General features: G+C 42.6%; 1 protein-coding gene and 1 long non-coding RNA gene across 2 annotated transcripts in view; one reads left to right on the top strand and one right to left on the bottom strand.

Annotated features, from left to right (window-relative positions):
• The window catches only part of LOC148532292 (cytochrome P450 2D15-like), a 95020-nt gene that overhangs the window by 61041 nt on the left and 7702 nt on the right, over positions 1–26277 (bottom strand). Inside the window, exon 2 of the mRNA XM_088468061.1 lies at positions 9755–9920. Within this exon, the coding sequence (XP_088324187.1) occupies positions 9755–9920 (166 nt within the window). The remainder of the gene's footprint in view (positions 1–9754; positions 9921–26277) is intronic.
• On the top strand, positions 1737–13194 carry LOC148532293 (uncharacterized). The gene is made up of 3 exons (XR_015877750.1): positions 1737–2095; positions 8812–8980; positions 12313–13194. It is a non-coding gene; the product is annotated as an uncharacterized LOC148532293 (long non-coding RNA).

Consider the following 26277-nt stretch of genomic DNA (forward strand, 5'->3'; position numbering starts at 1 on the left):
GAGAAAGCAGCAGTGGGCGTCTTTATGTCGGCGTTGCTTTTGCAAGCATTAGCATATTTTCACAGCTGTGTTCCGTGCAAATTCACAGCTGCGTTGGCACTGATCACTGCTGAATCAGGCCCAGTATTTGATGTATTGAGATGCTACATCATGCACCTTTTCAACTCACTCACTCTCTCTTTCTCTCTCTCTCTTGTTTAGTGGTCTGCCTATTCGTTTGGGCAAATCTCATGAACCACTGAATGCATTTTGATGGGGTTTTCACTATTCTATACAGCATTGGTCGAGGAAGGTTTAGGTGTATGAACCATTCATCTGTGACAAAATTGAGCTAAGCAGTGACGATTTTAGTGAAGCAAGTGACAGAAAAATATCTTGAACCAAGCTGCTGTATAGGAGCTGGCCAAGGTGCTGAAATAGCAAGAGACAGTGGGCCTGATTCAGCATGGATCTCTACTGTGATCGCAACTCCGTAATTGCACAGAGGTCTGCTGCGAAAATATGATAATGAATGCAAATGCAAAGCCATCGCACAGCCAGCAAGGAGACACCCACTACCGCTATCTTACATCCGTAATACCTTGCAGTCCTGTGCATACATCGGTAACATCGGCCCCTCATGCAGAATTACAGCAGGTCTGACCTGCCGCAGAAACTGCAAGTCTTGTTGAACACAACGAGTACTCAAGCTGCATATGCCATAGCAGTGGCTAATTTATTCACGCCCAAAAAACTGCGTTCAAATAGAAAGACACGCCTGCGTTTCTCTGACCCCTCCACCGTCACCACCCCCAAATGCTCACAGCCTGTCACTCACTCTGCGATGGCTTTTCTTCTGCTTGAGTGATCACAAAGCAATTGCTATACTAACTCACGAATGCGCACCAGTACGCACCATTGATCGATCTGCGTACGCTGTTGCAGTTGCGATCCATGCTGAATCAGGCCCAGTGAGAGCTAATAAGAAATAGCAATGTGCCCTGTTGCTTAGCATCATCCTAGATAGGGGAGGGAGTCAGGGACTGAGCAGGGTCATGTCTAAGGCAGACAGAAAGTGAGATTCATAGATTAGTACTGGTTTCTCCGTATTCCGTTACAGTCTGTTTTATGCATTCTGTCTCTGTGTGTGCCTTATAGATATATATATATATATATATATATATATATATATATATACTAGTTGTATAGCTACCTGATGGTAGTTATCGTCTGAAACATGTCAGATCGTTTATATATTTTATATATATATTTTTACATATTCTTAATAAATCATTGAATGAGCAAACCATTGAGTGGACAAATAATAATCGATAATGAGAAATAGTGGAATTATAAAGATTCCCCCCTCTTTGTCTTTTGCTACAAATAATAACACAATAAAAGTTAAAGATCTATTTATTTATAAACATGTTTGCTCGTTCAATAAGAATATATCATATATATATTTTTATTATTTATAACTGTCTATGTTTATTAGTGTCATTGTTTGTGTGTTGATTGTTTTATGTGTATATCTAATTATTATTAGATATTTTTTATTAGTCAGAAGAAGTGGGAGTTCTCACTGCTTATATATGTATCTTTTAAAGCAATGATAAAAAGGTATACAACTATCTTTTTAAGCTACATTCTGGAAAACCTGTTTCCTAATTGGATTAAAAACACCTGAATTAATGAATTGACTCCACTATATAGGATTGCATTTTGTACTGCTCAGCCAAACACCTGCTTCTTGAGAAAGCCGTGCAGCACTGGGAAACGCGTCGGAGCTTTAGGTGTGTGTTTTTTTCTGGGGCTCATTCTACTCTTGCTACGCTACTATCCACGCTAGTGCCAGCTTGCCGGAGCAAGCGCTACATCCTTTGGAGTCACACGGCGACCAGACCTTGTGTGTGGACTCCAACACAGGGGCAGACGAGCGCACCAGCGGGGAGCGGTTTCCCGAGGACATACACCCACAGGCTGCTCAGGCTGCCTTTTGTGCCAGATACGGGATCCGTGACACCCCTTCCCCTGCTGGAGGCGAATTCGGAGGAATACCCCGCAGAACTGTGTCCTTTCTACAGACCGGAGTCTGTCACAGAACTACGGCGGAGTGAGTACCTAGAGCAGGTTGCTCTTACATCTCCGCTAGTATACATACTCGATTCTGACTGTGGATAGATTATTAAGGAGACTGATCCCCTTACATTTATTGGATATCTCGGTGTTAAAGAACTTCCAGTTGCATTTTTATGCAGTGGATATGTCAGTGCCATTGATTTCTAGCTCCCAACTGCAGGTGTATGGACACATTTTTTTATCTTTAATTCATTTTGACATTTGATATCTCTATGTGGTTTTTTACTTTTATATTTTGTATGGTTTGTCTGTAATTTCTATGTGATGTTATACATGTGCTCCCGGGAGTTATCAATTTATGAATAAATATTGCTTAAAATTGTACATTTTTGTCTAAGCTCATGAACACCTAGCGCCTTTGCAGAAAAAATGTTTGATTTAGAAGTCTCGACAGCCACCTGCTTCTATCCCCCAGTCACAGGCAGGGCCATCCTTGGCATTTAGTAAATTGCTGGCAGAGTTTTATCTATACAATGATTGGAGGCTGCAGAATCCCTTCGGTAGAGACCATACTTATTTCTCTTCATTTCATAGGGCCCAATTCAGACCCGCTCGCTAGATATGTTCGCACACTGCCAAAGAATGCAAATACAGCGATTGCACAGCAAGGCATTAGAATGCCCACTATGTCTTGGCGTATGATCGCGGTGTGTATTTAGATTCCACCAACCTGTCTTAAGACACCCACTTTCCCTTAGTGATAACGTCATCTAGAAGAATTGTATGCAACAATCGGTAACATCGAGAACCATCGGATGCATTCGCAGCACTTGTGGCAGACCATACCCTACCGAAAGCACTGCGAGTGCTTCAGTATGTAATTCAACCAAGTGACGTGCACTATGACGCTGCGTCTTAATTATGCATGCCTTTGAAATGGCGTTAAGACGCTCAGACACGCCTGCGTTTGCACCACCAATCCCCCATTTCCATCGACCAACCCCTGTCACCACCCAAAAATGCCTCGTCCTGTCAATCAAGCTAGTGAGGCTTCTGGGTGCATGGGGCTATCGCATGGACCACGCGCACTGTGATGCGCACATTGCCAACATCGTCAGGCTGCGTGCAAATGCATCCTAGCGAGAGGGTCTGAATCGGGCCCATAATTCTTACTCTTGTATAGATTTACTTCTATCTGCCAAATGGACTTTGCAACATTTTAGATCGATTTCCATTTTACCCATTATGTGGTCAGACCATTCCTGTGGTCCTGGGATATCTCCACCCTGAGAGAGCTCCGCTAGGACCCTGGAAGCTGTCCCCTCACCTCCTACAGGAAGTTTTTACGTGTGTTCTTGAAGCAGTTGTCAGGGTACAACCATCCAAACAGGTGCTAGGCTCAAATATCAGGCTGCCCAATCTCAAATGGATTTAGAAATTAAGCTCTATAAGAAATTGTCCTCTATTAGGATCCAATTGCAGAAATCATTGATGGCTCATATTCATATAGCCGTAATAAACTGCGCCAGACGTTTTACTATGTTGGAAATAGAACTAGGAAACCATTAGCATGCAAATTGAGATCCCAACAAGCCAGGAATCAGATTAGACATATATTTTCCCTGGGAGCTAGAAATTGCAAATCAATTTGCAGATTATTATTCTAAACTACATAAATTATCTAGAGACCCATCCATTGTTCAACCCTCCTCATCTTCCATTCAGTCCTTCCTAGAAAGCTTAGGACTTCCTTTCCTATCCCTGGACCAATTGACTGCACTCAATGCTCCTTGGACGGCTTCAGAGGTGACGTTTGTAATTGATGCTCTCCCGTCAAGCAAAGACCCAGGTCCAGACAGTGTTATTAATGACTTCTATACTTCCTTCCGTGACTCCTTATTGCCTATATTGACATCATTCAATGAGGTCACTGACTCCGGGAAATTTTCATCTGAGATGTTAGAGGAACAGGTAGTGACTCTTCCTAAGCCTAGGAAGCATCTTGCATACTCTAAACTACCATTCCATAGTTCTTTTGAATAGCGATGTCAAGATTTCTGCAAAGTTAATTGCCAATCGTTTATGTCCACTTCTCCCTTCTTTAATTCACCATGACTAGGTAGGATTCGTATCGGACAGACAGGTCTCCGACAATACCTGAATTTTTTTTAACTTGATTGATTCTATTTTGGCCTTGAGAACTGGGCTTGTGTTATCACTCAATGCTGAGAAGGCATTCAATAGGATTAATTGGCTGTACATGCATACGGTGCTCTCTAAATTCAGCTTTTGAGACCAAATCTTATTCTCTGTCTTAGCTCTATACAATTCCCCCTCTGCTACAGTATTATTTAGTAATGGGTTCCTGTCCGATGCATTTCCCATCTCCAATGGCACTCGTCAGGGTTGCCCACTCTCCCCCTCATATTCGATTTAATTATTGAACCATTGGTTGTTAAGATCTGCGCTACCACGGATTTTCCTGGACTACAGGTTGGTGATACCATTCATAAACTTTGTCTGTTTGCAGATGACATACTCCTTTTTGTTTCAGAACCAGTTGCAGATTTTACCTAGGGGCTGCAAGGCTGCAGCCCCCCCCCAGTAACATCCTCCACTTCAGTGAGCCACACTGACAGGAGGTGGCTTCCTATTGGAAGCGCCACCTGCCAGTCACGCCCAGGACAGGCAGCACTAGGGACTGCCAGTCCGAGCTGCCATAAGCAGAGAGCGGCCTCCAGTGGAAGCCGCTGCTCTGCCTTTCGGGCAGCCCTACAGGGTTTCTCGGGGATGTTACCAATGTAGCCTCGAGAAGCTGGTCTAGTGTTATGTGCATGCGCAAGTCCCGGTGCCTGACATTCATTGTGCTGGTGCTGGGACCAGAAGCAGCAGCATCCCCCCTCAGGTAAGAGAGCAGGAGCAGCTGCTGTTCAGAACCCATCACCTCTTGACTTGCCTCCATAAATTATTGGACAGTTATAGTGATGCTTCCTACTATAAATTAAATACTTCCAAATCAAATGCCCTACCTTTAAACCTTCCTGAATCCTTTGTGTCCACATTACGCTTCCGGTTTAATTATAACTGGGAAACTACCTCAATGCAATATCTCAGTATCCATTTCTGCTGTGTTTGATGTTAACCTTCCCTCCGTTATCACGCAGCTCTCCTTATTTACTAAATCCTGGCTTTCCTACAACATTTAGTGGTTGGGCAGATTAGCAGCATTCAAAATGACTCTACTCCCTAAACTCATGTATATGTTCCGTACAATCCCGTTTTTATTTACCAAACACTCTCTAAATAAGGGTCAATCAATTTTATCTTCATATCTGTAGAAAAATCGTCCTCCTAAAATAGCGTATTCTAGAATGATTCTAACTAAACAACAAGGCGGTCTGACACTCCCCAATATAATTGGTTATCATGATGCCTGCCATCTGGCCAATCTTCGAGATTGAGTTTGTCTCCCCACAGTTGAAAGCTGTTGCACAGCTTACCCATTAGCTGATTTATTATGGACACCTAAATCCCTCTGACCTGCGTATCCTTTGATCCTTACATCCACAAAAGCCTCATAGTGTGTCTGGGATAGTTTGCTTTCTCAAATTCACCTAGAGGTCCTCCTTACTGCTCATCTTTCTTTTTTGGCCCTCTCTAAATTAGTCCTCAATTTACGAGTATTTGTATGGACCTCTTGTGGCGTTAAAAGCTTGGGTGAACCTTTGGAAGGTGGCTTCTTGCTACCCTTTTCCAGATTCAAAAGCCACTACTCCCACTCATCCACGGTTTTATACCAATATGATCAGATTAGTAATTGGTTTAAAAGTATCACTAAACTTTCAGGATCAATAGGTGTACCACCGAGAGACCTAATACCTCATTTAATATCTAGTAGAGGTCGAGATTACATTTCCTACTGGTATAACCTTCGACTTAATTTGCAACAATGTGTGAATCCACCTCTCAGGTTCGGTGGGAATTAGACCTGGGCCAATCTATCTCAGACGCTCAGTGGAAATTGGTTTATACTACCTCTTATCGTATGTCTGAAACATTCGGAAATGCTTATTAAATTATTGTATAGATTGTATCTTACCTCTTATCATTTACGCACCATTTGGCCAACACAATCTAAGTTTTGTTGGCGGAATTGTGGGGAGGTGGGCCATATCTATCATGTTTTTTTGACATGTCCAGCAATTAAATACTTTTGGGAAGAGGTTTTCTCTTTGATAAAGTGTTAGGACTTGTTTGTCTCCCTCTCCTGATGTGGCTCTTTTTCACTTATACCCTTCATCTTTACTTATACCCTTGTGTTGTGTCCCTCTCCTGATCTGGCCCTTCACTTATACCCTTCATCGGTTCAAGCATCTCAACTATGTGTTGGGTCATATTTGTATAGCAGCATGGGCAGCACTTATTCAGAACTGGAAATAATCCCATCCCCCTACCCTACTCAAGGTATTTAAAAAAAAATCCAGTTCCATTTCAAGATGGAGACCGCCTCAGTACCTAATTCATTCCAGACTTCCTCCCTACTTGTAAAATGGTGGCCACGACATGAGTTTGTTAAGGTTTTGTTCAGTGTTTTACAAACTACTTTATAAAAAAAAATAACCCTGGGGCAAACATTGTAGAATGCATGTAAAATGTATAATCACTATCAACATCACTGGTATCCAGCCAACATATGGCATGTTGTGGATGTGGATATCTGACAAGAGATCAGAACTCCAAGCTCACATACTGACTTGTGCTGCTCTAAGTAAAGTGATCAATAATCTCATGCGTTATTACTGAATAACTTTACACAATTGTCTTCCTTTGTATCAACATCAGCAACATAGTGATGTCAGGGGGATAATATATTCAGGGAATGTATACAATTGCCATTGGAGTCTGGAAGGATTTTTTATTCCCACATAAATTTTCATAAATTGGCAACTCTGACACTGGGGATTTGTTTTCCGTTCATCTGGGTCAACATAAATTATAACAAAATAAATGAACACACACCGCGCTGGTATACAATAGAAATGGATAATAAATAAATTAATTTATTAGTTCTCAAGAATATGGTAAAAATAGGGATAATATATCTGAAGAAATCAAACAAATATATATCAACAATAAAAATACACGATCAGCAATAAATATATATAAATATGGATAAAAATAAAGAATAAAATATAAAGGAAAACCAAGCATAAATTGAATATGGTAATGACTAGCTGGTGTGGAATGATGATGATGATTGTGCTGGGTTGAAATCACAAGATAGTTCCTATATGGAAAGTTCCAAATGAAGAGATAAAAAGGCGTTTTGACACACTTGCTAGTTAATGAACAAATTTTTTAATGTTGTCACCGCTTAACCTGCAAACAATGTATCCGTTTAAAGCCACAACGATGAACAGTCTGAGGCTTGTGTAGCACAACAGTTTAGTAACTTTTTGGAATAATGGATGTGTTATCCCGTCGAGCACATGTTGATAAAAGAGGTAAAGTACTGACCGGTCTCTAGGTTTTAAAACAGCAAGGTGGGGATAGCGTGATTCTGTCACCGGCTGTGCTGTAGCAGTACAGACAGGTCAGGATATACTCGAGATCACACAGCTTCAAAGATGCAGTACAAATGAGGATGACTAATGATCAAGAGAGCCAGGGGAAGAGAGAACGGGAGATTCTATAATCTCCCGTTCTCTCTTCCCCCCTGCCTCTCTTGATCATTAGTCATCCTCATTTGTGTCTTCATTTATTATCTTTTTGGGGGCTTCAATTTGTTTTAGACCATTATTTATATCAATATAATGTGTGCATCTAAATTAGTCTTTGTACATATCAGACAATTAAATAAAATAACTAGTTACTAAATATTAGATTGGTATTTGCGTTCTCTTTTTCTCCTGGTTTCCCATATCATTTCGTCCTCTTAACACACTAATATATAGTATAAGCTAATCCCTATTATAAGATAATTTGGTTGATATCAATATATAATCTACTATTAATACTGTCGCTCTAATGTTGCAGTTTCTCTGGATCTTTGTGGTAGTAAGTTTTATTTTTTTTTTTATTTAATTTATGTATTTTTTTTTTTCTCTATTATTTTTTCAAACTACATTAAATGAATATTTGTGCTACTTTTCTTTATTAGCACAACTATCATCTAATATATAATATTATAATAAATTTGTATACATATGTGTATCCCATAACTAATGTCCGCTTTTCATTAATAGATGAAATTACTAACATTGTGGATGATGTTCGTTTGCTTTTTGCCTTTGATTTGGTGTGTGTATAATAGAATATATATTTATCCCCAAAGGGTTGTTCACATTTCCCTAAAATGTTCATGTGGGTGTGCTCTATGCACATTTATATGGATGTACACACATTTATTTACTGTTGTCCTTATCTACACATGCGCCTCCTATAGTATATATGTTTAGTATTTTATGTTGGATATTGCAATCATTAATCAGTATTCATTATTAATATATGATATTTGTCTAGGTATAGACTTTGGTCTTTTTATATATATATATATATATATATATATATATATATATATTTTTCTATATTATCAATTGATTTATTCCTATAGATTTATATATTTCTAGATATACTAAAGTTGCTAACTATCATGTGCTGACAAATGGACAATCAGTGGAGGATACCTTGATTAGCTACCTATGGCCACTAATTTGAGACTGATTAGATTCATTATGACTCCTATTTAAGATGAAGGACACTGACAGAGGCATCCAGCTTGAAAAAGTCCCAGGATTGGGACGAAACGTGTTGCTGTCTCTACCTGCCTCAAGTGTCCTGTCTTGTACCCGCTCCTGCAAGCATCACCAGCATCTGCAGTCCTTGATTCTGGTGCGAGGAGAATAAAACCTAGAGACCGGTCAGTACTTTACCTCTTTCTATCAACGTGTGCCCGATGGGATAACACATCCATTATTCCAAAAAGTTACTAAACTGTTGTGCTACACAAGCCTCGGAGTGTTCATCGTTGTGGCTTTATATGGATACATTGTTTGCAGGTTAAGCGGTGACAACATTAAAAAATTAGTTCATTAACTAGCAAGTGTGTCAAAAAAGGAGTTTTATCTCTTCATTTGGAACTTTCCATATAGGAACTATCATCTTGTGATTTCAACCCAGCACAATTATTATCAACATTCCACACCAGCTAGTCATTACCATATTCAATTATTTATGCTTGGTTTTCCTTTAATTCTTTATATTTTATTCTTTATTTTTTATTTTTATCCATATTTATATATATTTATTGCTGATCATGTATTTTTATTGTTGATATATGTTTGTTTTCTTCAGATATATTATCCCTATTTTTACCATATTCTTGAGAATAAATTAATTTATTTATTATCCATTTCTATTGTATACAGCACGGTGTGTTCATTTATTTTGTTGTAGTGCTTGCGGGGTTGCAATTGTTCCCCATTTTCATACCGCTGCAGGTATCTTTAGACTCAGTTACCAGTGTGATATATAAGCGATAGGATATCTTCTCCTGTTCAACATAAATTATAAAAAGTGCAACTTTTACTAAATTCTGTTTTTGTTTTTTTGACCCTCACGAAATGTAATTTAAACAATGGAACATACTAACCATTCTAAATAAACAATATGATCGGAAATATAAAAAAATTACCTTGGGATTCTCCTGCATATTTCTCAAAGAGCGGAAATCGGGGACGATCTGCTATTTCCTCAGACCTGTTGATCAGAGCTTCCTTCATCACTTCAAATCCATTGAGCACCACAATTTTATTCCAGAAGTACTGCAGGCTAAATATGTTCCCAAACTTTTTGCTTAGCTGTTGAAAAATATGAATTTAATAAAAAAATCGGTGCTGATGTGAATAGAATATATCTGTATATATTAAAAAACAAACAAATAGGATTTTTGTACTTAGCGATAAATATTTTTTTCTGATTCCATTGGGGACACTGGAGAGTCTGGGGAGAAGCTGGTGGCATGAGAAGCTCCTCCCTCCACCAACAACTGTCTTACAAGTAAATGTTTAACTAACAAACTCCTTAAGACAGAGGTAAGGTAGAAAAGAAGTAGACTATAAGAACCGGAACAAAATAATGTGTTGAAAAAAAATAACACCATAGGTTGTAGAAGTTACTATGTAAAAAGAACAGAGAGCCCGCAAAAGCCATCTGATTGTTGTTAGGCAAGGAGGGAACTACAATTTCCTGATTAATATGATAATTGTTAACTTCCAGAGGTGGGGCTGCAGCGCAGTTCAAAATTTGGAATGGGTATGAAATACGTATACAGTCCCTTTTCTCTACCCCTCCCCAACCCTAACCCTCATTTTGTGGTACATAGCCCTAACCTCCCTGGGGGGGTGCCTAACCCTAACCTCCATTCCCCACACCCTAAACCCTAACCCCCCTCCCCGCAGCCTAACCCTAACACTCCCAGGGGGTGCCTAACCCTAACCCCCCTCCCCGCAGCCTAACCCTAACCCCCCTCCCCGCAGCCTAACCCTAACACTCCCGGGGGGTGCCTAACCCTAAGTTCCCCCAGGGTGTGCCTAAGCCTAACCCCCCCCCCCCCCCCCCCCCATGTGGCTAATACTTATCTGCGTCTGGTGACATGATCTGGATGCTGGCTGTTGGGATTCTGACACCAGTATCCTGATGCATAAGGGGATACTGGTGTCGGTATTTTGCCCAGTGGCGGTATATCGACCACTAGCATCTCATCTACCGGGATGTAAAATACATCCCCAAAATTCAAATAGGAGAGCCACACCAACTGCCGACTAAGGGCCCTGATTCAGAGCCGGACGCTCTGACAGAGAGCTCGCTCTGAATCAAGGCTTTTTTTTTTTTTTTTTTTTTATATGGAGCGGCCTCCTGGCCACTCGCATTGCTGTGGGTTGCCACCCACAGCTAATGCGAGCGGCCAGGATGATGGTCACGACCATCGGGCTTGTGACGAGACCCTTGTGGTAGGGTCTCGTGGCCGCAAGCCCGCAGAGAGCTTTCGGCTCAAACAGAGCCGAAAGCTCTCCCACTGACATCACTTGTGATGTCAGTGGGGCCGCCCCCAGATGGTAGGCGTTCTCATGGGAACGCCTCCATCTGGCCAGCCAGCCCGCCCACCAAAGGGGGCACGCTGTCACTCAACATCAACAGCACGCCCCCTTTGGTGCGAGACCCGGAGCGACGGATTGCCCATCGCTATCCGGGTCTCGCGCATGTGCATGACGGAGCAGTCATTGTCGTGCGCATGTGCTCTGGGCCACCATCGACCCGGTTGCGAGTGCTCAGCACTTGCGACCGGGTCTGAATCAGGCCCTAAGTCTTGACTGGCAATGTTTGGCAGTGTATGGAAGGACAGTTGGTGTGGCTCCCCTATTTGAGTTTTCTCTGGAGTCACCACTGGTAACTACTTTAGGCTAAATGGATGATTTGGTTCTTAACACAGCTATACCTTCATGGAAGATCAAAAAGGGTGACACAGGAAAGAGATAAAGCTTGGAAACTCTTCTAGGAGAAGAGATAGTCAAGATGAAAATGGTTTTCCATATTAATATCTTAAGGTCTACTGGTTTAAAGAAAGAAATGTAAAGCATTCAAAATTAAATTTAATTCCCAAGGCACTACATGGGTAACAAAGAGAAGCTGTATGTGGAAAAAAAAGTCTGAATTGCTGGCATTACTGCAATTTTGTTCTGAAAAAAGACAAAGTGCAGAGATCTCTTCCTTTTTAGTAAATTTAGTCTCAGACCCCATTTTAACCCAGTCTGCAGGAATAAAAGTACCTTGGAAAGAGAAATTCCGCAAGTCTGAAGCCTTTTTCCTGCACCAAGCAAAGTAGGTTTTCCACACCATATGATATGTCTTGGCCAACAATGATGGTTGCTGTAATAGCCACTAAGTTAAAGCAAGCTGAGATAAGGTCTTGTGCAGGATAAGATGCCATGTTGAGTACTGAAGCTCTGCAATACCATGAGCTACAGTATGTGGGCAATCAGAATGGCGCTTACGGTCTCTCTTTTTTATTTTTTTAGAACTCACGTGAGCATTTCCATTGGTGAGAATAAATAAACTGGAGAGAAGTTCCAAATAACCATCACTGCATCAATGAGAAATGCCCCCGTGATCTCACATTCTGGAGCAGTACCTCTCCAGTCTGGAAGCTATCAAGTTGACTCAGTCCATTTCAAGATCTTTTCTGTTTTCCAGTACAGCACCAAAGAGGTCTAGACAAATCGCTATGCCTGTCATCCAAGAATCCACAATTGCCAGCAACCCCCTGTCCCTGTACTGAAGAAGACGGCTGCTCACAGAAAACAGATGAAAATGGTCGTCAGACAAGTTTGTTAAATGTTTGATCTAAACAATTTGTTTAAACAACAATTTTTATCCATTTTCTGGTATTTGGGAGCAAATTGCTGAATGTCATTTGCTTTCATACCTTACCAGATTTTCATTCCAACCAATCAACTAGTTGGATGGTTGGACAGAAAATCTTTACATGTGTATGCAGCCTTAGTCTTGTGAGATCCCTGCTAACCGTACAGACTGCACAGCAGACTGAGAACTGCGCGTGGCCGACACATTGAAATGACAGGCAGCAAAGCAGATTTCCTGCCTGACTCGCATGTATAAGTCACTACAGGGCAGGTACTGGTGAGTACAGACACCTGCCCGAACACTCACCCTTACCTAGCTAAATAAATAATAATGAAAACTATAATAATTTTGAAAAAAAAAGACAATACAACAACAGTTGACCCCAAAAACTGCCCTCCAAAGATGAATCCCTGTTCCCCAAAATGGCAGCCATGCTTGGGAACCGTGGGGAGAGCAATATTCTCCTTTTGTTGGTCACTCTTCCATTAAGTCCTCATGGATCCAACACCTGCCTCCCTTAACTGTAACAATGTAATAAACACCTCCACAGGCCTACTATACTGTAACCGACCTCTACCCTCTGAAATACCCCTAACTATAAAACTTGTTAAACTACAGTATAGTTATAATATCATTATGGATATCACCGGTTTCCTGTTCCAAATATGGCTTGTATGCACTGTCTATTCCTTATGATTTTCTATAGCTTATCTACCAATACAGTAAATAAAGAATTTAATAATCAATAGACAACTTTTCTGTTTTTACTAAACATATGGTGTAAACAGACATATAAGTAAAATACTGGCTATAGTATATAGAGTATTGCTGATTATTTATTGTTTAAAGTTAGTGAGTTGGGACATGGGATAGACTTTCATAAACTGATTCCAGCGTACAGTGAATATTTTTTAGCTGTTCTGACGAAAGGACAGGTGAAACATTCCAGTTCATGATCCCCTACAAGGGATGTGCGCCGACCCCCGTGTTTTGGTTTTGGATCTGTATCTCCTGCAAGGTTTTGGATCTGGATTTGGTTTTACAAAACCACCCTTGCATGTTCTGGTGGTTTTGGATTTGTATTTTTTCTAAAAAATCATAAAAACAGCTGAAATCACATAATTTGGGCCTGTTTTTGTTCCTACAGTATTATTAACCTCATTAACATTTATTCCTAGTAATTTTCACTCAGTTTTTACCACCTCACAATATTGATTTCATCTACTTTAGGCCAAAAGGTTACATCGAACTAGCTGGCTGACTAAGCTAAGCGACAGCAATGAGCAGCACTAACATGTGGCAGTTCAGCTTCCAACATGGCCCAGAGTGGTACTACAGTGGAGACAGGATGGCAGTTTAATAAACTAAAAAATTAAAAATGTAAGGCAGCAATGCCCCAAACAGCACATAATGCAAAGAACAGAGGTGCAAGATGGAAATGTCCTTGGGTCCTTCCACTCACCCTTATGTTGTATATAGTAAACAGGACATGTACAGTTTAACAAACCAATCACTTCAGCGACAGGGACTGCCAATTGTGGCTGAAGCGATTGGTTTGTTTGGGCCCCCTCAAAACAAGCTACCAATGGGCAGCTGACATTACTGGCAATGATCTCTCCATGCACAAACTGGCTTTACAGAGGCAAGATGTTGTCGCCATCATCATACAATTCCTCACCCTCATCAGTGTGTACATCATCTTCACACAATATTAATTTGTCCCAGCTGGAATCCATCATTACTGCCGTAGGTGCCTCTGTATTGTTTGGATGTAATTGGCGGTAAAGGTCTTCCTCGTGAAATTTGTAGTTAATTTTGATGAACATAATCTTTTCCACATTTTGAGGAAGTAGCCTCCTACGCCGATTGCTGACAAGATTCCCAACTGTTCTGAAAACTCTTTCTGAGTACACACTGGAGGGTGGGCAGCTCAAGTAAAGCAAAGCCAGTTTGTGCAAGGGCCTCCAAATTGCCTTTTTTTCCTGCCAGTAGTCAAACGGACTGTCTGACATGCCTATTTGGATGCTATCATTAAAATAGTGACCATATCAGATGGAGTCACAGAAGAGGTCTCATTAATTGTAGGCAATTCTTTTAAACCCGACCAGATGTCAAAACTCATCTTTTTGGGAAAGTTTAGTTTTTTCCTGACAACCACACTTGCTGGAGAAACTGAAGGAGGAGCGTTCACTGCATCACGTGCTGCTTGAGCTGACAATTTACTTACCAACAGCTCTTTGCATTTCTACAGATCTGTGTCCACTGAGAAGAAAGACATGATGTTTGAATTAAACCTAGGATCTAGCACGGTCCCCAAAATGCATTGATCAGACTGTAAGATCCTAAAAACTATTGGATTCTGGCAAAGCGAATTAAGGACTTGCTCTACCAGTCAGACATACTTAGCGGAATCGCTTAGTTTCAGTTCCTCCTTTAGTTTCTCAAGCTGCTTTTCCAACAGTCTAATTAGGGGAAGTACCTGACTCAAGCGGGCAGTGTCTGAACTCACTTCACAGGTGACTACTGCGAAGGGTTTCAGCACTTTGAACAACACGGAAAGTATTTTCCACTGAGCTTGAGTAAGGTACATTCCTCTCCTCTTTCTATGTCATAGTTTGTTGTGTAGCTTTGGATGGCTTTTTGCTGTTCTGCCATCCGCTAACATATAAAGGGTGGAGGTCCACCTTGTAACTACCTCTTGCTTTAGCTGGTGACAGGGCAAATTTAACATTTCTTGCAGGTGTTGCAATCTTCTACATGCACCTGCTAAATGGCAAAATGTCCAGAAATTTTGCGGGCCACAGAGAGCATCTCCTGTACGGCTCTTGTCATTTAAAAAAAAATTTGCACCACCAAGTTGATTGTGTGAGCAAAACATGGGATGTGGGGATGTGTTGGAATTCACTCTGCTGTAATGCTCTCACAATATTGGTGGTTATCAGAAATCACAAATCTCGAGGAGAGTCCAAACTGGGTAAGCCATTTCGCAATGACTTCGCTGAGTTTTTCGAAGAGGTTGTCAGCGGTATGCCTCTTAGTGAGACCAGTGATACACAGAGTAGCCTGTCTTTGAATGAGCTGCTGTTTCATAGATGCTGTTGCTGTTGGTGGTGCTGGAGGCAATACACCCACCCAGTGGGCTGTTACAGTCATGTAATCTTGCGTTTGCCCTGTTCCACTTGTCCACATATCTGTGGTTAAGTGGTACAACGGCATTTTGGAGGGCACTAATTAAGTTGCTTTTAATGTCCCTGTACAGGCTGAGAATTGCTTTTCTAGGGTGACTGCTGTCATACATGCTCCCCCTTGCAAAGGATTGTATAACTGTCATTTGTTTTTTAACTGCTAATAGTCATCTTCCTGATCTCCTTCTGGGATGAAGATCCACTCCTAGCAGCAGGCATAGCGCTCAAGGATTCTTCTGAGGAATCCAGTATAGGGTAGGACTGAGTTAGCCTTATCAAATTGGATGCAGGACTAGTTCTGATCATGATTGAGGATATTATTTATGAAGGTGTTGGTGGTAAAGATGTCAGGTGCTTGGATCTAGCAGAGAGAAGAACTCTAGCTGATGCTGGACAGTTTGTTGTTACTTTTTTAATCAAAGTTTCTGAATTTTGCAAACCGTTTTGATGGATGCACTGTAGATGACCTCTTACTCTAGCATAACAATGAGTACAGATGGCTTGTCCTGATTTGGATAGAAATTATTTCACAAAGTGGATTTTTTTGTTTTATGCCCAGGCATGACAATGGGCTTTTCCTTATCATGGGCAACAACTGTTCCACTGGGACCTGATTTACACAAACAACATCAGCATCCTCATCATCTGCACCCTCATTAGCAGCAGATACACAAATATCCTCATCCTGGTGCACTTCCACAGAAGCATCCGTAATTTCTATGTTAGCATGTTGACTTGTGCTGCTCATCCCCACATTTTCAGAGGACGCACAAGTGGTTGAAGGAAGCTCCTCTTTGAGTACAGTTTTGGAAAGGTCAGGCTTACACATGGCACCTGCCAACACACTTAGACTCCCCCCAGGGATTTGTGACATTTCTGAATGCACAGTTGGTTCCTGTGCCTTAACTATTTTTTTTTTTTTTAAACGTCTACAGGGAGAAGGGCTTACATCATCATAAGAGGCAGAACCACCAGTCATAAATAAAGGCCAAGGCCTTAGCCTTTCCTTGCCACTTTGTGTGGTGAAAGGCATATTGCCAATTTTATGTTTTTCTGCAGCTAACTTTCCCTTTTTAATGTTTTTTTTTCTTTACCAATGTAAAAGACTGCTTCTTTGATTTTAGAAGCCCTGTATGTCCTTGGGCATCGGCTTTAGTAGATGATGTAGACAGACTAGCATTGTCATGACTGGGGTGATAATGCTTTTGGCCCTGGAGACTCGGTAATAGGGTCTCCGGGCTGTGGCATTACACCCCAGTCATTTTGGGTCCGGTGCTGGTTTTAAATATAGGGAGACCCCTATGCAATTTTTCCCCCCTATATTTGAAACCAGGACTGGCCCTGCAGCCTGGTTCTGGTACCTTAATTACCGTGGAAATCTACTAATTTTGTTCCCCATAATTTTAAGTAACAGGACAGGCTATCATGTCCGGGGCTGGTTAGGCTTTTGGGGGGGGGACCCTACGTAATTTTTTTTTTTTTTAACAATTAACCCATTTTTTATAGGCACAAAACACAAGCAGCTTACATATAACTCACTGATATGTGCAGGCTACTTGCTCCGGAGAGTTTTGCAGATAGAAGACACTGCAATCTCAGGTGAGTAATCTCCTTCCAAACTTGATACTCGGGGGAGAAATCTCGATCTGCTTCACCATCGGCCATCTCACTCTCAGGTAAACTCGCTTCTTACTAAATTTGTGAGTTTCAGGAGCCTCAAATCACCCAAGTTTCGGCGATGCTAATCGAGTTGGAAAAAAAAAAACTCGACCAGACTCGATTCTTAGTAAATTTACCCCTTAGTGTCACTATTTTTTATGAATAATATACTGTGTTTCCACTTACAGTGTCAATATTTTTTATGAGTAATACACTGCGCTAACACTTACAGTATCACAATATATTTTATGAATTGTACACTGCATTTCCAATTAGTGTCACAATATTTTTTATGAATACACTGCGCTACCACATACACTATCACAATATTTTTTATGAATACACTGCTCTACCACTTAGTGTCCCAAAATATATTTTATTAATAATACACTGCGCTACCACTTATTGTGTCACAATATTTTTTATGAATACACTACGCTACCACTTAGTGTCACAATATTTTTTTAGGAATACACTGCGCTACCACTTAGTGTCACAATATTTTTATCAATAATATACTGCGCTACCACTTACAGTGTCACAATAATTTTTAATAATAGACTGCGCTACCACTTACAGTGTCACAATATTTTTTATGACTAATACACTGCATTTCCACTTAAAGTGTCACGATAAGTTGTATTACCGTATATACTCGAGTATAAGCCGAGTTTTTCAGCACATTTTTTGTGCTGAAAAAGTACCCCCTCGGCTTATACTCGAGTGAAGTGTAGCGCTAACCGGACGGAGTTCGGTCAGCGCTACACAGCACAAACACACAGCCGCCGGAGCCGGCAGCTGTGTGTTTGCTGTAATCAGCAGCCGCTGAGAGTCTGTCAGACTCTCAGCGGCTGCTGCTGCTCCCACTGCGGGAGCCATCTTCCGGCTCCCGCAGTGGGTAATGGGAGACACGTCGTCATGACGACGTCTCTCCCATGCAAAGCGGCCGGAGGAGCGGATAGCGGCGGGACACGGAGCAGGAGTTTCAGGTAAGTGATTTTTTTTTTTTATTCTTATCACGTCTCTACTGAGGGGGGACTACAGGGGGCACTACCAGGGGGAGATTACTACAGGGGGCACTAAAAGGGGGGATTACCACTGGGGGAACTACCAGGGGAGGATTGCTACAGGGGGCACTACCAGGGGGGGATTGCTACAGGGGGCACTACCAGGGGGGGATTGCTACAGGGGGCACTAAAAGGGGGGATTACCACTGGGGGTACTACCAGGGGGGGATTACTACTGGAGGCACTGAAAGGGGGGATTACCACTGGGTGCACTACCAGGAGGGATTACTACTGGGGGCACAACCAGGGGAAATTACTACTGGGGGCACTACCAGCTGCTGCCATTTCCCACACTAGGCTTATACTTGAGTCAATAAGTTTTCCCAGTTTTTTTGGGTAAAAGTAGGTACCTCGGTTTATATTCGGGTCGGCTTATACTCGAGTATATACGGTAATATTACACTGCGCTGCCACTTACAGTGTCACAATACTTGTATGAATAATTGTACAATGCGGTATTACTGACCGACAGCATCACTTACAATACTTTACGAATTATACACTGCATTACGATGAACCTACAGCATCATTCACAATATGGCCAGCAGCATCACAGTGCTTTGGAAACATTGGGGGGGTATGGCATACAACATCACAGTGTGGGGTACAGCACAAAAAAAAATTTAACATTTTTTTTAACACTTTTTTTTTTTTAACTTTTAGTTACTTTTTTTTTTTTTTACAGCCTGTGAACGGACAGCACAGTGGATGGACAGCACACCCCTGGATTACCAATGATAAATAAAACAGCCCCCTGGACAGAGCACAGCACACCCTGTCTGGATTGGACTACACAGCCCAGCACAGCAAACCCCTTGATGGGCAACACAGCACCCTGGACAGAGCACAGCACAGCACACCCTGCCTAGATTGGACAACACAGCCCTGCACAACCCTGTATTGGACAGCATAGCCCCCCTTGGATGGAGCACAGCCTGACAGCCCGGGACTCAGCAAGCAAATGGCGCTGATCACCGCTGGGAGGGACTTATATACAATCCAAAACCCGTGAGAATCCGACTGCAGGATGATGCCGTTTTGCCTCGTTTTGGGATTTGAGTCAGGCGGGAAAACTCGAGCCGGTCTTCGTTCCCGGCCCAGATTATGTAGTTAGGGTGGGTCTGGTTCTCAGAGAACTGGACCCGCTCATCTCTACCTACAATAGAGTTTCTCAAACTATGTCCTCATGGAGTGCATGTTTTCAAGGATTCCTCAGGAATAATTAGTACCACATGTAGATCTTTTGTGTTAATCAAATAACACACCTGTGCACCAGCTAGATGATCTAGAAAACATGCACTATAAAGCTAGTTACACACCTATACAATCACCGGACAGTTCTTCCAATTTCCGACCCATTCATGAGATACAGATATGTCCACATACATCTTACTTCCTTGAGCATTAAACAGCCATTCTAGTCATGCCATACCGTGGCACAACTCTTTAGCGCTCAGCGTCTTTTCGTACCACTTTTTGTTTTTACTTTCAAATGCATCTTATTCACAAAGTGATGCAATTAGGATGCACAAACAGCTTCTGCTGATTAAAATGATATGCAGCACACCATTATTCTGTGTGCGATTGCGGGTGTGTCTGCATGCAAAATGCTACGTTACAGTGTCACAGCCGCTGACACTGTAACATAGTATTTCGCATGCAAATGCACCCGCAGTCACACACAGAATACATGCATGCCACATATCATTTTAATCAGCAGAATCTGCGTATGCGTCCAATTCGCATTGCTTTGCAAATAAGATGCATTTGAAGGTAAAAATTTACACGATAAGATTGTAGGCACGACAGAGTCACACAACGCTCACATGTGATGTTAAACACAACTTGTAGCGCACGGAGGTAAGATGTATGTGGACACATCTGTATCTGAAGAGTGTGTACACACCTACAAACATGTTTTATCAAAAGAAAACTGATCGCATCTTACTCAGCGAAATTTGCCCCTATGCTTAAAACAATTAAACTGGACCTCCTCCGATTGCAAGAACTAATCAAAAAAGAAAGAAAAAGGAATCCTATAGTAGTGCACTCACAGACAATATATTACTTTCCACTTATTATAATGTCAAGTGTATCACTCAACCCTTCCTATCACCAGAGAATGAGTAAAAAAACATAACCTTTAATTCATCCTTAAAATTCAGTCAGCAAAATATACCTTAATATTTTTATTATTTTTTAATTTATTTATATTTATATATGCAGTGCATCCGGAAAGTATTCACAACTCTTCACTTTTTGCACATTTTGTTATGTTACAGCCTTATTCCAAAATGGAATACATTCATTTTTGGCCTGAAAATTCTACACACAATACCCTATAATGACAACGTGTAAAAAGTTTTTTTGAGATTTTTGCAAATTTAATAAAAGAAAAAAAAATCACAAGTACATAAGTATTCACAACCTTTGCTCAATACTTTGTTAATGCACCTTTGGCAGCAATTACAGCCTCAAGTCTTTTTGAATATGATGCCACAAGCTTAGAACACCTATCTTTGGGCAGTTTCGCTCATTCCTCTATGCAGCACCTCTCAAGCTCCGTCAGGTTGGATGGGAAGCGTCGGTGCACAGCTATTTTCAGATCTCTCCAGAGATGTTTAATTGGATTCAAGTCTGGGCTCTGGCTGGGCCACTCAAGGACATTCACAGAATTGTCATGAATCCACTCCTTTGATATCTTGGCTGTGTGCTTAGGGTCGTTGTCCTGCTTAAAGATGAACTGTCGCCCCAATCTGAGGTCAAGAGCGCTCTGGAGCAGGTTTTCATCCAGGATGTCTCTGTACATTGCTGCATTCATCTTTCCCTCTATCCTGACTAGTCTCCCAGTTCCTGCCGCTGAAAAACATCCCCACAGCATGATGCTGCCACCACCATGCTTCACTGTAAGGATGGTATTGGCCTGGTGATGAGTGGTGCCTGATTTCCTCCAAACATAATGCCTGGCATTCATGCCAAAGAGTTCAATCTTTGTCTCTCATGGTCTGAGAGTCCTTCAGGTGCATTTTGGCAAACTCCAGGCGGGCTGCCATGTGCTTTTTACTAAGTGGCTTCCGTCTGGCCACTCTACCATACAGGCCTGATTGGTGGATTGCTGCAGAGATGGTTGTCCTTCTGGAAAGTTCTCCTTTCTCCACAGATGAATGCTGCAGCTCTGACAGAGTGACCATCGGGTTCTTGGTCACCTCCCTGACTAGGTCCCTTCTCCCACGATCGCTCAGTTTAGACAGCCGGCCAACTCTAGGAAGAGTCCTGGTGGTTCCAAACTTCTTCCATTTATGGATGATGGAGGCCACTGAGCTCATTGGGACCTTCAAAGCAGCAGATATTTTTTGTACCCTTCCCCAGATTTGTGCCTCGAGACTATCCTGTCTCGGAGGTCTACAGACAATTCCTTGGACTTCATGCTTGGTTTGTGCTCTTACATGCACTGTCAAGTGTGGGACCTTATAGAGACAGGTGTATGCCTTTCAAAATCATGTTCAATCAACTGAATTTACCACAAGTGGACTCCAATTAAGCTGTAGGAACATCTCAAGGATGATCAGTGGATACAGGATGTACCTTAGCTCAATTTTGAGCTTCATGGCAAAGGCTTTGAATACTTATGTATATGTGATTTTTTTTATAGTTTTAATTTTTAGCTAAATTTGCAAAAAACTCAAAAAAACTTTTAACACGTTGTCATTATGGGGTATTGTGTGTAGAATTTTGAGGACAAAAATGAATTTATTCCATTTTGGAATAAGGCTGTGACATAACAAAATGTTGAAAAAGTGAAGCGCTGTGAATACTTTCCGGATGCACTGTAGATGGTAAGTACAAGTGCACAACTCCAACATTACTAATTATATATAATACATTATGCAATAGAATTTTGTAATACATAGAAGTTTTAGCATAATCATGTCATTTTCCTTTTTGCACTTTTAGTACCTTTATTGTTTGTTTAATATATATGTACTTTTCACCTTCTTATATATGCAGTAGTAGCTGCTCTAATCTATCTTACACTTCACCTTCTCTCATTAGAGTGATGCCCTGGGGTGGTTCAGCTGGGTCTGTTTGGGGGTGTCCTGTGCTCTGGATTTCAACCCGAGTAGGTTAGGGACCTACCCTCAGAGGTTACCTGGGCGCAGGGCTGCCATCAGAAATTCTGGGGCCCGGTACTTACAAAACAGGCAGGGCCCCCCCCCCTTGGATATGGGGAGGGGCCACAGGGAAGGCAGGCTGGCTGGACTGGGGAGGGGCAAGGCAGGCTGGTTGGACTGGGGAGGGGCACAGGAAAGGCTGACTGGATATGGGGAGGGGGCACAGGGTAGACAGGCCGGTTGGCTGGACTAGGATGGGGCGCAGAGAAGACTAGCTGGACTGGGGGAGAGGCAAGGCAGGGAAGGCTGGCTGAATGGGGGGCTGGGCGCAGGAAAGACTGGCTGGACTGGAGGGAACAGCGCTGGCTGACGAGAAGGGGGGGCACAAGGCAGGGTCAACATACCTGCATTCTCCTGAGAGAGATTGGGCTCGGCTAGCTGCGGCGAGGAATGCACCGGGCGGCTGGCAGGGGCCAGGGAGAAAGCATCAGCGCTATGGAATTCAAATATTGTAGTTGGACTGGAGCCGTCCGCCAGCATCCGCGCCGCTGCAGCATCTGAACTACACAGCCGGCTGCGAGCCGATCACAGCACGCGGAACGGCAGCCAATCAGGAGCGGCCACTCCTGATTGGCTGATAAGGAGCTGCTGCTCCTGATTGGCTGCCGTTCCACGAGCCAATCACAGCTCTCGGCCGGCTCCAGTACTTACTACATAGGTGAAGTTCCACAGTGCTGGTGCTTTCTCCCTGGCCCCTGCCAGCCGCCCGATGCATTCTTCGCCACTGTCAGCCGGGCCCCCTCTGTCTCCGGGCCCGGTACTAGAGTCCCGGCAGCCCCCCTGATGGCGGCCCTGCCTGGGCGCGGTGGGTAGGCCCATAACCATGGCCATGATTATGATAAAACCTCTATGTATTGCAAAATTCTATTGCATAATGTATTATAATTAGTGATGTTGAAGTTGTGCACTTGCACTTTCTTTACTTATGTTTGCAACAATAGTCTCCACAGGTAGCACCTCCCATTATATATATATTCAGGGTGTGCAGTCTAGGGCCCCCCTTTCTATATGCACTGTAGATGGTACCTGGTGCTGTCCGTATGCACAGAATGTATCATTCAGGCTCTGACCAGTGTTGGAGAGGTTGTGGCAAGATGGGTATTTACATATATGGTGGTGACGCCCTAAAATAGCCTAATTCTGGGATGGGGTTACCAGACTCCTATCAGAAGTTCTTAAAGTACCACTGACTAAGTCTCCCTGGTCTTTCCTCCTTGATTGTCCACTTGAGGGCCTTAACATACATTCTGATAAACTCTCTTTACATATTTGAAATGCAGCTCGATGTCTAACTGCAAGACAATGGAAGGGTATTGACCATCCTTCCCACCAACAACTTATAAATAAAATTTGGCACGTGGTGTCCATGGAAAAGATATTGGCTTATCTTCACAATACCTCTTATATAAGAACCAGTCACACCAAACTATAAGAAAGTTATAACAGCACCACGCCACATGGGACCCTATCCTCAGGCTTTTCGGATCTCCTGCTTTAATTATTACAATTTATTTATTTTCATTTTTTAGTATTTATTTTTTCTTCTCCACTCTGCCATGGTGATTTTTGCTTAGACTTCCCCAACGTGTAACATAGACCCGGAATAGGCCTCCTTCCTACTTACCCCTCCTCTCCCCCAACACACTCCTCTTCTCTTCCCTTTCTTCTTCCTATCTCTCCATTTTCTCCTTTCCTCTTTTCTATGCTCTTACGATTCTCATTTGCTCTCTTCTTGAGCTTTGTAATGTTATTTACAGTTTATTTCAATATGTTCTTTGATATTTAGTGGTTTTCATTTCTCTTTTTAGATTAGAAAATTCATTTATTTTTTAGATCAGTCTTTTCGCTATATATGTGCCTATGGGGTCTATTCATCATCACTTAAATCTACAAAATTAGGGGAAAATTAAGATTTTCACCTATTTTTGTGGAAATTAAGTGTCAGTGTTATTCATCAAACATGTAACGGAGGAGATATCACTGATATCTCCTGGTTACAATTGTCCCCTGATAATTTTCACAGTCCCCATACTATAGTATGTATGGGGATAGTATACTTTAGTATGGGGACATTGAAATTATGAAATTCATCAAGTTAAAATAGGCATTTTTATGGGAACTTGATAGTGATGATGGATGCCACCCTGAGATGGCGTACAGCATCCAATACAGCAGAGGGATCTGAAAAGAAAAGATCCCTCCCTGCTGTGTCCTCTTACTGCTCCCTCCCAGCTCCCAGAGCAGTCCTTTGAGCTGGGGCCTGAAGAGGGCACAGAGCTGCAGGTCTGACCAGGGGAGGAGGGGGCAGGCTAAGGGCCTGATTCAGAGCCGGACGCTATTTGCGGACGCTCGTTCAGAAAAAGGGGCTGGCTATTTAAATTAAACGCTCGCTCTTTGCGGTTTGTTGACGCCTCTATGTCTGAACGAGCGAACGAAACATGCGCTCACTATTTTGGAAAAAACGCCCCCTGGCCGCTCGCATCATACTTCATCTCCGCTATTTATTTGATTAATCGAGTACATCGAAAGGCGTATGAACTGCTCGCAGTGCTTGTGGTTGGATTTTCCTACCGCAATCATACGAGCAGTTCAGGCTAAAAGACAACCAAGTGACGTGGTCGATGACGCTGCTTTGTTAATTATGCACACCCTTAAAACGCCCGTTTTGACCGTTTGGCATGCCTGCGTTCGGATCTCCACTCCTCGTTTTTAAGCACCTTCCCATGTTACCACCCACAAACGCCTCATCCTGTCACTCAAATTAGCAGGCATTCGCTATTTTGCGAGCACACGATTTTCGACCGCACTGACTGGTTCGCGCATGCGTACTACAACTAGGGGTGTGCACCGGCCACTTTTTGTGTTTTGGTTTTGGATCTGGATCTTTCTTCGTGTTTTGGATCTGGATTGGTTTTGCCAAAACCACCCTTCCGTGTTTTGGGTTCTGGTTTTTGTGTTTTGGATCTGTATTTTTTTTTTAAAAAGCATAAAAACAACTAAAATCACAGAATGTGTGGGTTTTTCTGCTCCTATGCTATTACTAACCTCAATAACCTTAATTTCCAGTCTATTCTGAACACTGAACACCTCACAATAGTGTTTTTATATCCAAAAGGTTGCACCGAGGTAGCTGGATGACTATGCTAAGCGACACGAGTGGGTGGCACAAACACGTGACCCATCTAGGCGTGATACTGCAGTGGCAGACAGGATGGCAGTTTGAAAAACTAGGGCCCTCATTCAGAGCCGTACGCTCTGAGCAGAGCGCACGCTCTGAATGAGGGCCGGGCTCCATTTTCATGGAGCGTCCTCCTGGACGCTCGTATAGCTGTGGGTCACCACCCACAGGCTATACGAGCGTGCATTTTGATGGCCGCGATGGTCGTGACCATCGCGACCATCGAAATTGCGAGCCGGAGCCTGCGGTTGAGGTTTTCAATCGCAAGCTCCGGAGTGATTTTGGCTCTATCCGAGCCAAAATCACTCCCACTGACATCACTAGTGATGTCAGTGGGCCGGCTTCTGACGGGAGGCGTTCCCGTGGGAACGCCCCCAGCAGGGAGGCACGCCCCCGGCACGCCCACCAAAGGGGGCGTGCTGTCAATCAACATTGACAGCACGCCCTCTTTGATCGGACACAACGAGCGAAGGAAAGTCCTTCGCTCGTCGTGTCTGGCGCATGCGCACGACGGAGCTCCCTCCGTCGTGCGC

This window comes from Taudactylus pleione, unplaced genomic scaffold (assembly GCF_031769625.1).
Source record: "Taudactylus pleione unplaced genomic scaffold, aTauple2 ptg000080l, whole genome shotgun sequence".
Classification (NCBI taxonomy): Eukaryota; Metazoa; Chordata; class Amphibia; order Anura; family Myobatrachidae; genus Taudactylus; species Taudactylus pleione.